This window comes from Petromyzon marinus, unplaced genomic scaffold (assembly GCF_048934315.1).
Source record: "Petromyzon marinus isolate PM22_M1 ecotype Great Lakes invasive population unplaced genomic scaffold, UKy_Petmar_22M1.pri1.0 PM_G_Scaffold_42, whole genome shotgun sequence".
In the NCBI taxonomy this organism is placed as follows: domain Eukaryota; kingdom Metazoa; phylum Chordata; class Hyperoartia; order Petromyzontiformes; family Petromyzontidae; genus Petromyzon; species Petromyzon marinus.
In genome coordinates, this window is record NW_027422994.1 from 2,077,983 (window position 1) to 2,092,300 (window position 14,318).

The 14,318-nt window shown below is 53.3% G+C and overlaps 1 protein-coding gene across 1 annotated transcript; it reads right to left on the minus strand.

The window, feature by feature from the left end:
• Positions 1–318: 318 nt before the first annotated feature.
• LOC142917119 (protein Wnt-7b-like) lies at positions 319–9,186 on the minus strand. The gene is made up of 3 exons (XM_076061812.1): positions 9,054–9,186; positions 4,071–4,345; positions 319–2,500 (listed from the first exon to the last, which is right to left on the minus strand). Exons 1-3 carry the CDS (start codon positions 9,184–9,186, stop codon positions 2,021–2,023), a joined length of 888 nt encoding a protein of 295 aa, XP_075917927.1. The 3' UTR covers positions 319–2,020.
• Positions 9,187–14,318: the final 5,132 nt, after the last annotated feature.

Below are 14,318 nucleotides of genomic sequence, written 5' to 3' on the forward strand. Positions count from 1 at the left end.
AGGGTGAAAAGCGGACGTCTGAGAGGGCACCGGTCCGGGGAGAGTGGCGGGAAATCCGAGCCACCTGATTGGACGGGAGGCCAGCAGATCAGCGCTCATTTATCTTTGATGTAGAGTACAATAAAAAGGGTAGAGAAGGTAGGGAGAGTTAGTTCGTGTTCTACTCAAGCCAGCACTTGGGGCGGTCGACTTCCCATCCACTCGAACGTCCGTGTGACGAGTCGAAGTGCAGCGAGGATCCGACCCAGCAGCTCCGTACGAGTCGAACCGTGAGTTCCCGAGAGTAAGATATCGAGGCAATTGGGAGATTGTCTTAGGAGAGTGATTTGAAAGAGGCGATACAGATCGGGTCTTAGACTATCGGGAGATAGGTTAGACCTGCACTACTGACTCAAACTGACTCCGGTAATTTAGCCTCGGACTCGCTGAGAATAAACTGCTGGGGATCAATAAACCTTGTCGTGTGGTTTCTGCGAGGGTGGAATGGATGCATGTTGGTGTGCGTCGTATGTTTGCGCGTGACGGTGTATTTACTCACGTGTTTGCGCTTGCCCATGCGTGTAGCTCGTGGTTAGCGTGTGCATGTGGTGAGCGGCGGCAGACTCGTACCGGGGCACGTGAGATTACTCATACGCCCTTTCGTTTAATGTGTGCGTGAGGCTAACGGGCCGCGTACACGCGAGATTATTCGTGCGACCTTTTGTTTAGCTTGTGGTGGGGTGAACGGGCGGCGTGCCTGTGAGTTTGTTCATACAGCCCTTTAAATAAATCTCCGAGACAACCCCCCAATCGGCGAGTGACGTCCCTGCCCTCTGACCCCTGACCCCGAGTCCCGCGCGCGCGATTGGGGCGTGGCACGGAAGAGGAGCGACGTCGGATTTCGAGTGAGTGGGTGTGAGTGTGCGCGGAGATTGTGTGAATTGATCCTAGGTGGCTAAGCGCCAGCCACGAATCATGCCCCGAGGGGCCGCAGCGAAGGGGGGGGGGGGAGTCGGTGAGCAGTAACCCTCCCCAGGACACGGAAGAGGGGAGCAGTGGATCCCACGTGAGCGAGGAGCCGGGGGTCAGCCTTCCCAGCAACTGGACCCTAGTTATTAAGCTGCGCGAGCGTACTGGCAGGCTATTATTTATTTATTTTATAGGTAATTGAATTTGTATTGCAGCAAATTACTACAACAGATGAGGCGAGGTACACTGCCGTCATTGTCTTTTTTTTAAATAAACATCCTCACTTTTGTTTTCTTTCAATGTAAAAACAAAGGACAAGTATGGCCACCCATCATCATCGCTCCGTTGTGTCATTGCTTCAGTGTTGTTTGAGGGTGTTTTGACCCCCTCTTCCAAGCTGGCCAAACACCTCGACGGAGGTGGAGGTGCCCACACTGTGCCGCACCACACGCGGCCTGCTGATGGACCAGCTCTGGGCGCACCCACGTGGTGGACACGTGGTGGACACGGGGTGGACACAGGGTGGACACAGGGCGAGACATGTGGGGTATTGAAAACAAAAACTAATACTTATTTGATGTCAGCAGGTAAGGGCCACCGAGCTACAGAGGTCCGCGCTCGCCGCGCCGCTCAATAAATAATCGAAACGAGAAAATATACAGTGACGAATCACGAGGAGAAAGAAAACAGCGTTGGCTTTTTTGCAATCGACATGCAGACTCCTCACTCTCCCATCATGCTGAGATCTCGGTGGCTACTTTGTCCCAGGCTTGGGAGCCGATTGCAGAGCTCACTCTTGCAGGAATCCGCCTAGCCCCGACCCCCCGCGTCGGTAATCACGCAGGGTGGCGGTGGGTGGGGTGGTGAGTGGGGTGGGGGGGGGGGGAGTTGAGGGCAACTGCCAGGTGCGGAACGACAGCCATCTCCATCAGGCAGTGACATCCGCTGACACTTTTGTCCGGACATGATTGTTGGCCAGGGGCGAGGCTCGTGGGGGGCAACGTCCGACAATCGACCTGGCGAGCGATCGAGCGGGCGGAAGAGTCGGGGCCAGCTTCCCAGCGAGCCGCCGTCACTTGCACGTGTACTCCTCTGCCCTCTCGCTGCACGTGCCGCAGAGCACATGGCAGCACCAGTGGAACTTGCAGTTGCAATTCCACGAGCGCGTGTACTCGCGCGTGTTGTACCCGCGGCCGCAGCAGCGCAGCTCGCAGCCGTCGGCGTTCGGCGACGTGCGGTTGCACAGGCGGCCGCGCGTGCCCACGCTGCCCGTCAGCAGGTTCTCCTCGCAGTAGTTGGGCGAGCGCTCGGTGAACACGAGCTCCGTGTCGAGAGGCTTACGGTGGGCGCGCGAGCGTTTCAACTTGAGGAAGAGGGGGTAGCGGTAGCGGCCGCCGTGCACCGGCTCCACGTGGACCGCCTCGTCGTACTTGTCCTTGAGCGCGGAGCCCACCTCGCGGAACTTGGGCAGCGTGGTCCAGCATGTCTTGGTGGTGCACGAACCCGACACGCCGTGGCACTTGCACACCGGCTTCATCTTCTCCTCCAGGACCTGGCGCCGAGTGGGGGAGAGAGAGACAGAGGGCGGGAGAGCATCGGCGAGGTAGGTGGGGACAAGTGGACAGAGAGAGACAGAGAGAGGTGAGCGGTGAAGGCATCGCTAACGGCGGCGTCGCTCGTACGAGTGAAGGAGAGGAGGTCAAATGTTTTTGTGTTTCTTACAAAACCGCTGTTGGCGTTGATCCTCTCCGATCCGCTTTGTGCCAGCTAAATGCTGCGGAAGAAATAGGCATTGTGCTGGAAAAATGACGAGAAGAGGTAGGAGAATGGGGGGGGAGAGGCGAGTAGAGTGGGGAGGGAAGGGGTGGGGTGGCGGGTGGAGAGGTCAAGCGAGGGAGTGTGGGTAAGAAGGTTCTGGACGCCTGGGGGGGGTGGGGGGTAGAAATGGAGACGGGTCATATTTTGCTTTTCACCCCCAAGACATTTCAGCACCTGCGTTGGATTGGATCTGGAGGAGTGCTCGGTTTGGGGAAATCGCCTGCAGAAAAAAAGAGCCCCACAGGCGTCATTATAATTCCCTGCATGCCACGCGATCGCCTTCATTCAGATATGGGCCTGCAGGTGTGATAAGGGGGAGAGGAGACTCCTATCGAGAGCGGTCAAGGAGCATCGGGGCAAACGAGCTGCAAGGCAGAAAAGTGTCGTTGTCTCAAGAGGAGGTGGGTGGGTGGCCACCTCCATCCCCGTGGCCGTGCAAGCAAGATGAAAGCACTGTGTGAGCTCCTGTTCGGCTTCGCTGACCTAGAGGACCTTGGAGGAAGGAGGTCCTCAATGGAAATGGAGTCACCAATGTCAGGTGCAAGGAACAGGTAAAGGTGCAGCACTGTAAACCTGCTTTGTCGCACCACCGCTGTCAGAAGGCCATCCAATCGAGGGAGCCCTCAAGAGCCCTCACCTATAGAGGGCATGTTGCTCTGCTCTCCCACAGTGGCCAGACGTCTTGGATAACCCCCACACTTCACCCCACTGCACGTGGCGTGCCAGTCGCCTAACTGCGGCATTGCTCATAGTTCATAGTTCATTTATTAGGTATAGCCCTGTGAGCCATTCGGCTCTTGAATCGGGTGCAACCGCAACAAACAAAAAACATGAACAAGAAAACATCTTAAAGTGATTATGTGACTGTGCAAACAGAAAATACAGGAAAAAAATAAAAAAATATTCCTGAAATAGTACCGTACACCAACGCTGTGTGCAAAAATCCCAGTGGGATGCAAGTCAAATAACAACAACCACGAGACAACTAAGCTCATTTTACTGCCGCAATTAGAACGTCATGCCGCGCCCGGAGGACCCAAGCGAAGACTTCTGATTTGCTGACCTGTTATACCACCGCCGCGTGCCCCCTATGGTATGCGTTCACGAGTAAATGAAGTCATTGCGCGCCGATGATTGACGTCAAACCTTTCCGATTCAAATGGAGAGTGAGATCTGTAAACGAAGGGCACGCGTGTCGTCGTCATCTGCGGAGACAGCTGATTGAAAGGCGTCGTGGGAAGACGAAGAGCAAGGTGGGGCACCCACGCGCACCCATGCATGCCTTCGCGCGCGCACCCACACACCTTGCGCCCGGCGGCGTTGTTGTGCAGGTTCATGAGCGTGCGCGCATTCTGCTTGACCTTGCGCGCGTCCACGAAGAGGCGAGAGAACTCGAGGCCGTAGCTAAGGTCGGCCGAGCAGCCATCCCAGTGCCAGCCCCCTTGCGCGTTGTAGAAGCACCCCTGCTTGGCGCGGTCGCAGCCGCACTCGCTCCAGTCGCCCTGGCTGCACGCCACCGTGATGGCGTACACCACGGCGGCCGAGATCACCGCGTGCATGAAGGCCGCTTCTCGGCTACCTGCTCGTGTCAGGGAGCACAGGCACGAGGGGGGGGTTGTTGGGAGGGGGGCGGTGTGAGCAGCAGGGTGGTGGAGCAGGGACACGTGGGAGGTGGGGGGGGGGAGACGCGGGGTCGAAATTATGGGCAGATGGGATTTGGATGGGAGGCACACACACAGACACACACACAAAGCCACCCGGCGCTCCGCTCGTTGTTGTGAGCGTCGCTCCTCCGCCCTCCGTTGTTGATGGAGGGCGACTGCCTCCAACTGCCCAGTAGCATTCTTCACGAGCCTCCTCCACAGAGGCCGATCTTGACACCGCTGGTACCAGTCATCGGCATGTCCACTCAGCTCCACGTCCTCCTGTACCACATCACTCCATCTCTTCTCTAGCCCGTGCCGCGCCCGTTTAGCCCCCTCGATCCGGCCGAACAAAAGCTGTTTAGGCTGGGCATGCGGGCTACATGACCCAGCCAACGCAGCCTTGCCTGCTGGAGGAGCTCACCAATGGGACCTTGCTCAGATTTTTTAAGGATTTGTGAGCTCCTCACACAATCCAGCCTGGTTAAACCCAGGATGGATCGTAGGCAGGCTAGCCTAAATGTTTCTAACCGGCAAAGATGTTCCATTAGGGGGGTCCACGTTTCGCAAGCGTAGAGAAGGGAGGGAATGACCGTGGCTGAGAAAACCTGATGCTTAGTGCGGAGCGACAGACCAGGTAGCTTCCACACAGCGTTATAACCGATGAAAAGATATTGCCGCTCGACTGATTCGGAGTGAGACCTCTGCTGTTAAACTGGAGCCGGTCATATGCACACTGCCCAGGTATGGGAAACTCTCCACTCTCTCCACAACTGCCCCATCACCGGTTGGGAGTTGTGGGGGTGGAGTGTTCGATGGTACAAAATACCCAGGCAGGTGCTTAGTTTTGGTGGGGCTGATGGTAAGACCTCATCTCTTAGTGGCACGCTCCAGTCTCAGCAGCAGCGTCTCCAACTCCTCCTCTAAACGAGCAGCTATTACCAAATCATCGACATACATAACGTGGTTGAGCAATATGGAGCCATCCCTTGACCGCACTCGGGCATCGATCAGCCTCCCATTATATCTGTACCAAATGGAGATTCCCCCGGTACAGCTATTGAAGGCTTCATGAACAACGTGGTCAAAATAGATGTAAAATAATGTGAAGCCAGAGGACATCCCTGCCGTACCCCAGGGTGTACAGGGAATGGCTCTGACTCCTGGCCACGTAGTTTTACCCGGGCCTGCTCACCATCATGAAGGTCCTTAATGATCGTGAGCAGAGGGTCAGGGACGCCAAAAGCACGAACAACCCAGAGCCCAGGCCTACTGATGGTATCATAGGCCTTGACCAGGTCAATAAAGCAGAGATGTAGGTCTTGTTGGAATTCCCTAAACCTCTGCTGTAGCAGATGGACAGAAAATATGGCATCTGTGCAGGACCGCCCTTTCCTGAAACCTCTCCTCAGCATGCCTGGCAAGGCGATGTTGATTAATCCTTGCCAGGACCTTTCCCGGCACACTGAGGAGTGAGATGCCCCTGTAGTTATTACAGTCTGTGCGGTCCCCCTTCTTAAAGAGGGGGACCACCAGGGGATCCTTCCAATCCTGCGGAACCCGTCCAGTGGTCCAGACTGTTGTCATGATGTCATATAGGGCAGTCTGTGCACAAACGCCACCCTCCCTCAGCATTTCACTTGGGAGATCATCTCTGCCCGGTGCCTTCCTGGTCTCAGACTCCGGATCGCCTTCAGATGGCACCTCAGCCAGCCACTCAAAGGGGGTGACTTCTTCAAATATTTGAGGCACCGCAGCCTCAGCAAGGTCATCCCCACTTTCTGCCACGATGTTTTCCTGGCTGAGGGATTTGCCTTCCCGCAGGACCTCACAGAAATGCTCAGCAAATCTGTAAACCTGTTATGTTAATAGGTGTGGCGCTGCAGGTTACTTTTTTGATGGAGTTAAATAGAGATTTGTGATCGTGGGCTACTGAGGCAGACTCCATCTCCTCAGCAACCCGCGACCACCACCCATCCTTGCAGCGCCTCACGGCTCTCTGAACCTCCGAGCGAAGGCTGCGGTAAGCCTCCTCATTCTCTGACGTGGGATTCTGTAGCCGATGACAGTGGGCCTGTCGCTTTTTGTCAACTATCCTGAACGCCTCTTCTGTCAGCCAGGGTCTCTGGGGAGGTCTGGACCGCCTACTCAAAGCAGCCAATGCAGCTGCATGAGTCACAGTCCTAAACCTCATCCATTTACCCTCGACATCAGGAGGAGTGGGGGACAATGCCAACCCCAGCCGCAAGCGATGATGAAATTCTCGCTTGCAACTTTCATCAGATAACTGAGACCAGGCCACTTTAGATTGGAATGGGGTCCTGGGTGTACACCCACCACCGGAGTTGAAGAATGGCAGGCGCATCTCACAGATGACAAGTCGATGGTCAGAGGGCAGATGAGCTCCACGGTAGGTCCTGGTGTCAAGGACATGGGCTCGCATCCACTGGTCCGTCACTATGTAGTCCAGCAGATGTGCTTGCTTTGACCCGGCATGCATCCATGATGTTGTGTGGATGCGCCGATGCTGGAACAGCGTGTTGGTAATTACAAGCCCATGGGCTGCACAAAAATCTAGCAGCCTCCTACCGTTGTTTTTGAGCTGATCTGGCCCATGCTCTCCAATCACTCCAGACCAGGTGCCAGCATCATGACTAACTCGGGCATTGAAGTCACCCAACAAGATGACTATCCCGAGGGGCCACTTTAGCCAGCACCTGTGACAGATCATAGAAGGCATCTGACTCATCGGCTTTGCCTGCATCCCTCCACGGATGTTCGTCTTCGGTGGGGGAATAAGTAACCACGACCACCACTCCTCGCCACGCTCCCACACCCTCTTCATTCTTTTGTTCAAAAGAAGAGCCACTCTCTGTTGTTTGGCAGTCTGCTGCCCCGAGTAGAGGACTGTCCACCCCTCATGGTGGCAGGAGCCAGAACCGGTCCACCGGACCTCCTGAATGCTACAGAGATCCAGGCGGTACCGGTCGAATAGAGGAGTGGCAGCCTCTCCTCGCAGTGAGCGTTCGAACATTCCACGTGGCCACACGAAGTGGCTTTTCATTGTTTCTGGAGGAGCCCCGAGGGTAGAGATTCAATCTCCTGGCTCCGCCAATTGGGGTTTGGCCAAGAGACGTCATAGACGCCTGTCCCCCATGGGGCTTCCGGCACAAGCTTATTAGTTACATTTATAATTCGTGGTTTTGAGCTAAATTTTTGAAGGTGGAGGGTTACCAGCCCCTCGCACCCGTCCAGAGACCCTGTTTAGCCCCTGTGGTGGTCACAGACGCCATGAGGGGAGGGATGTTGTATATGCTGGGTCTTGAAATTTTAGTGAAAATAATAATAATTAAAGGAAATGTGGAAATATGCGTAACTGTCCGAAGTTATGTTAATTGATGTAATTATGCGCTAAATTGTGCACATAATTAAATTGTATTAATGTATGCGAATGTGCAGTGTGTTCTTTTATGGAGATGGAGATGATAAAGTAGAGGCAACATGGTGTGTTTATTTATATATCGGTCTCCAGTCTTCAGCTGCAACTGCCTCTAACCTCTCCATAGGCCCTCCTTATATACAGTTTATATCCGAGGAGCGGGGCTCTGTGGGATCGTAGAACACCCCACAGCCCCCACCCGTTGGGAGGGGTCTGCGGGGGATCATAGAATACCCTGCAGCCCCCTCACCCCCCAGGCTAGGAATCATAACGGTTTCTCCCGCCATTTTAGTTGTACCGCCCCTGATGGGCACTGTCCGCCATTGCAGATATTTGCAGCCCATTTACGGCGCTACATCACCCCCCCCTCCCCAACGTAGCATTCAGCTGTCTCAGCTGTCAAATACAATGACAATAATTAAACAAAACTTGTACAACAATTGCGAGTGCGTGTGCCTGGGCATGAGGCGATCCGTGTGGCCGTAGCAGTTTTCCGTGGCGCCGTTACTGCGGAGGGGTAAGCACACGGCTATACTGAAAGTTAGGCTTGGCAACCGCACGACTCGGCTCATCGGACAATTCACGTTCTCGGCCCCTTTGTGTAGTTTGAGTATCAAGAAATGGTAAAAAGGGTTTTAAGCGCAACGGGTGCACAAACCAGCATCGTTTACTATGGCGGACTTTTACACATTGTGGCCGAACGACCTTCACAACATCTACGGGCCCCCTCCAAGGTTTTAAAAGTTTGGGTGACGTTGACAATGGTACTTGAGGACAGTGAATCCATGCCCTGTCACCCTCGGACCATGTATGCGAGGAAACTTTGAGATTCCGCAGGCGCTCATTGGCCAATTGACGGGCCTCCGAATTATGTTTTGCCGCCACTCTTGCTTCCATAAACTTGCGGATATTTAACCGAATGTGCTCGGAAAGTTTGAATTTAGGGAACTCTGAGCGACGCGTAATTGAATATCCACCGGGGGGTTTGCCTCCCTGCCATACATTAAATAGAATGGCATGAGGAGCCAATCGATAGGTGGCCAGAACCCCGGGGATATGAAGATCCCAATCAATCTGTGAGTCGGATACTTGGTGGCTCAGCATGGCAGTGAGAGTCCTATTAAATCGCTCCACCATGCCATCCATTTAAGGGTGATAAGGGGAGGTGCGTACCTGGTGTGTGCCCAACAAGTCGCAGACCTCACCCAGCAGTTTGGACGAAAAATAATTTCCCTGATCGGTCAGCAGCCGCTCTGGAGCACCCTTATCCAGGACATAGCCGTGGAGGAAGGCCTCTGTGATGGCTGCCGCCGACTGGTTGGGTAGTGGCCAAGCCATAGGCCAGCGGGTAAAATATTCAACCCCAACCAGGAGGTACTTGTTACCCCTAGGAGTAACAGAGAAAGGCCCCAAAATGTCGAGCGCAACTAGTTTGTTCACTCTGGATACCTTAATAGGTTGCAATGGAAGACACGACGGATTAGAGGCAGGCTTTCATCGCGCGCATTGGGGACATACCTGATTTACAAGGATTTTAATGGGCATTTTTGCCAAAAAATCAGTACCAAGCAGGCAAGGCACCGCGAGTGTGGATGAAACAAGCACCGGACCCTCTAATTTGATATCGCCAATTTGAATTTGTATGTTGATAATACCCATTATTCCCAACGATCCTCCATTAGCGGCGAAGCATGGGACGTCAACTGGCCGCAAGGAACGACATGACTGGGGAAGTATATTGAAAATAAGGTCTGAAAAAATTGTTGCTGACTCGCCCGTGTCGACTAGCACAAGGACCTCCACCCTCTCAATGAATCCAATTATCGAGGAGGATCCTGCTGCCGCAGCGACTACTCTATGGGCTAACTGGGACCACTGACTCGGTCCCAGCGCTCGATCTTTACTCCCATTTATTAGCTCTCCCCCGTCCGTCGCACGCCCAACCCACGGAATGTGATGGATTGCATGTGTGTCGAGTGGGGGCCGAGAGCTGGAGGTGCCGCTACTTGCCTGAGTCTGTCACGGGTTTGATGGTTGTCGCTGGTCCTGATCCCGAGATCCTGCGTTGCCGCGACGTGGAGCCAGGCAGCCGGAGGAGACGTGGCCCCACAGGCCGCAGTTGTAACAGATCACCGATGAGCCGTCCAAGGGCGTGATCCCCCGTTCCGGGCGGCGCATATCATCGCGTGGTCTGCTGCTGCTGCTTGATCGCCATCCGCTCGTTGAGGCAGACGCAAAGGCCCGCGCAGGCTGCTGGTCATCCTCAGAGTCGCCGTTGTTGGTGGCATCGACACAGGCTGCGATGGTTTCGTCCCACTGCAGGAGGTGTGCGTGAATACTTCGTGCAGCTCGCAGGGAGGAGAAGTCGTCATCGTCAGCCGCTAGGAGGATGACACGAAACTCACGAGCGAGGCGCAGCAGCTTCTGCAGGACGAGGGAGTCGATGCCTTCCTGGTCCAGGCGCGGGTATGCGGCTCGCGCCAGGGCCAGCAGCGCGCTGCGGTAGGCAAGGGCCAACTCCGAGGTGGTCCGTGTTCGAATGTCAAAATGGTGACGGGTGTCGGACGGCGGACCATTAATGGCCTGCATGTTGCGAAAAGCACCTTGCAATGTGGAGCGAACCCGCAACGGCAGCGTAATGAATGAAGCCAAGGCGTCGTCGTCAAGCAAGGTCGGGAGGGCACGGAGCGCCTCTGCCTCCGACCACCCGGTCAACTCCCTGTGGGAGTCGAACCGACGCTGGAAAGCAGCCCAATCTCCACCGGCTGCTGAAAACTATTTTACCGCCGGCAGGCGTTGCTGTACGGGATGCAGCCGGTCGGCAGGGAACTCCTCGGCCCCCGCTGCTGATGACGTTGCCCCCAAGATGGAGGCCGCGGGTAGTGCTCGCACTTGTGATGACGAGGTTATTGCAGATTAGTCGCCGCCCGGCCCGGACGTGACGTCAGGTCCGTGGTGCACCGCGGCACCGGCGGAAGCGGAAACGGCGATGGCGGCGGCCTCAGTTTTGATGGCGGGAACCGGCTGCGTGCCTGAGGGGGCCGCACCCTCCATTCCCAGCGCCACATCCTCGCGATGGATGTCGCCGAGGATGGTCGCGGCGGAGTTGAGCAGCTCTGTAAGGCAGAAATGCGCCTCCTGGAGCGAGCGGCGAACAGGAGGTAAGGCGGCGAGCGGCAGCACGGGCAGCTGCATAGCCGGCAGCGGCTCGTCACCCGCGGCCGGGGTCGCCATGACCCCGGTGTCCGACGCGATATCGTCGCCGTCCGGGCCCAGAGCACGGCGTCTCCTTCTAAGTCTCCATGACCACTTCTAACACCAAATGTAGCGTGTTCTTTTATGGAGACGCAGACGATAAAGTAGAGGCAACACGGTGTGTTTATTTATATTGTTATAATAACTCTCTTACGCCCCATAGCTAGGAAGGTACAGCCTTCGGGCTATTGTGGCTTAACACTGCCCCCTGCTGGCTTCCCACCTTCCGGCTATCCATGACCTCGGGGAAGCTATTCTGACCGACCCTGGTATGGTACTCGTCCGACCACTGGTCCAAGCTCGACCCGGCCCTTAGAAGGGCAGCGGGCTCGAGGGTCCAGGGTCCTTGTCTAGCTGCCTTCAGTCTTCGGTCTTTAGTCTTCAGCTGCAACTGCCTCTAACCTCTCCATAGGCCCTCCTTATATACAGTTTATATCCGAGGGGCGGGGCTCTGTGGGATCGTAGAACACCCCACAGCCCCCACCCGTTGGGAGGGGTCTGCGGGGGATTGTAGAATACCCCGCAGCCCCCTCACCCCCCAGGCTAGGAATCATAACGGTTTCTCCCACCATTTTAGTTGTACCGCCCCTGATGGGCACTGTCCGCCATTGCGGATATTTGCAGCCCATTTACGGCGCTACATCTGTGTGCGATTATGCTAATGCAAGCCCTTATGATTATTAGGCCCCACCTCGCTGACGAGGGTAGTATTATCAATCGGGATCACACAATTAATTGTATGAGGTTATGCAGGTGTGCTGTAAGTATGCTAGATTAAACTTTGCTTCGTCGTCTAGGGTCGAATTATCAATCGGTATAATACAATTATTCTCGCTTTAACATTTACGGATTATGTATTAGTGTGTTCATGTCAGGCCTCCAAATTCAAATCTCACCGCAGGAAACAGTTAAGATTATTATGCATGAACTTAGGAAGGCACCACTCAGACACTTCTGGGTTAAGCAATTTTAATTTCTAAACAAAAACATAACACTCTAATATGCGAACTATTATGCTTGGAATTGTCAACACAGTACTCCTGGAGATGTTCTCCTCATCGATCCATACATTTAACCCTCATTGATCACGTTGTTAACCTGGGTAACAGAATAATTGATTAATTCCTTAGAGTAACGCGAGCATATACAGTGATAGGAAAAAAGTCCTTAAAAATGAATGCAACGACGTTCATACGAAGGGCAATAAAGAAACATGTCCCGAAGGCAAAAGTATACGACAATGAATTCATAGGGAAGATAATGTAGTTACGAAATGTCTTGGGACAATGGTGTGCAACAGTGTGCCTGCTTCAGCAAATGCTTATCAATTGGCTGAGGCTTCAATTAATTCGTGGGAAAGATTCTGTGATCAAAAGAACGATTTCAACACAATATTCTCCCTGTGAGTGTGTAGACGCGTAACGTAGGTTTCTAAACGTTTAGTTTCATTAATGAATTCATTGGTAATAGTTATGCAATTAAAAAGAAAGAGAAAAAAATAACGACTAAAATACTTCTAAATGTCTCTATCCACGTAACTCAATGGGACGCAATGTTCTTCGTTATCAGCTAATAGTTGATGCATTTATCATGAGTCTTCTTGTATGTGTTGATGTGTAAGTGTTGTAGATCTTCTTGTGTTAAGCAAACGCCGAGGTTGGGCATCCCTTGTATCAAAAATGTGTTTGTCCCCTGCGGAGCGGTGAGGGTGTGAGGGTGGGCGTGTCTTACAACGGCTTCGTTGCTTTTTCTTGTTCGGGGAGTCGGCTTAGCTGCCCGTCTGCTGGCAGATACAGGCTCTTTCCACTGCTGGAGGAGCTGCGTCGGCACGTTGCTTGTCCTTGAAGATGCTCGATCACGCTCGCCGCTGGTCCGCTGACAGCAGCAGGCTCCTTCCACTGCTGGAGGAGCTGCGTTGCACGCACTCCCTCCTGCCCCGTGCTGCTTGTCGATGCCCGATTGCGTGTGCAGTTCGTTTGCTGGTGGCAGACACCCTTGCCCATTATTATTCTGTCAGCTCTAAACTCGTACTCGGTGACACATCGCTACTCGGCAAGTCTCTCCATCCCTGGTTGATTGCAGAGTCTCACCCCGGAGCTTGCCGCTCGCCGCCCTCTCCTGTCGCTCGCCGAGCTGTCCCTTATCGAGCTTAAATGCCGAGCTTAAATGTGAAATTCTCTCTCCTCTCTCCGCGTCTCTTGCGAGAGAGAAAAAAAACAGATGCCCTGTGTCACCGTCCTCCTCCCGTGGCAGCAGCGGCCTGGCTGCCCCCCCCCCCATTTTTGACCTTCGACCTTTGACTGTTTTACCATCACATTTTGTTTGTTTGCATTCCCAACCCCTCTCTCCGTGGTTTCTCCTATTAGGGAGGGGAAGCACTCTCCCTTCATACGTATTTTATGGCTACCATGTGTTTGTGTCAAATTGTTGGAAGACAAAGGTGGCCAGGGATGCTCTGATTTCATGGAATATATATTATCTGGTCTTGTGTGTTTGACCTATTTTCTTGTATCTATTTTGAGTCACCCTAGGTCGAATCTCTTGTGATTATTATTTGGTTTATGTTTAACCGAGATTTGTAATGTCATTAGATGTTCCTCCGGTATTTCAAGGGTTTTATTACTTTTTGCTCCCTGTCTGCATCCAGGGATCCGTGCTTTTGATTCTCGAGGTCAGAGATATAGCTTAGTTTGGACTTAAGTTTTCGTGATTGCAGGAACTCTATCTACGTGACTTAGTAAAGTCACGTAGATAGAAAGATACAATAAGAGATAATATAAGGAATACTGCAGTCTATAATGTCGACTTATTCTTATAGCCAAGCTTCAACTTTTTCTATACAAAAAAATATATCAGTTATAATGTCCGTTTGCCCTGTTTGTGAACTGTCCTTTGGCAATCTGGAGATTTTGCAGATAGTCGTTTACCTCCCTTTGCCACGGAGTTTATTATTTAATGGCCTTTTACGACCTCCAGATGTTTGGTGCTTGTGGGAGGTAGCGGGTTTGAGTGTGTTATATTTATTTATTTATCGATTATTATTATTATTATTTTTAAAAATGGCAGAATTATTTTTAATATTAATTTCAATCAGAAATTGGGCCTCCCCCCACAGCACTGTCCACGACAGAGTTGCCCGTCCGGCACTGCGAGGAGGTAGGGGGTTATTTTGCCGGACACACACACAGACACAAAGACAAATATCCCCCTATATA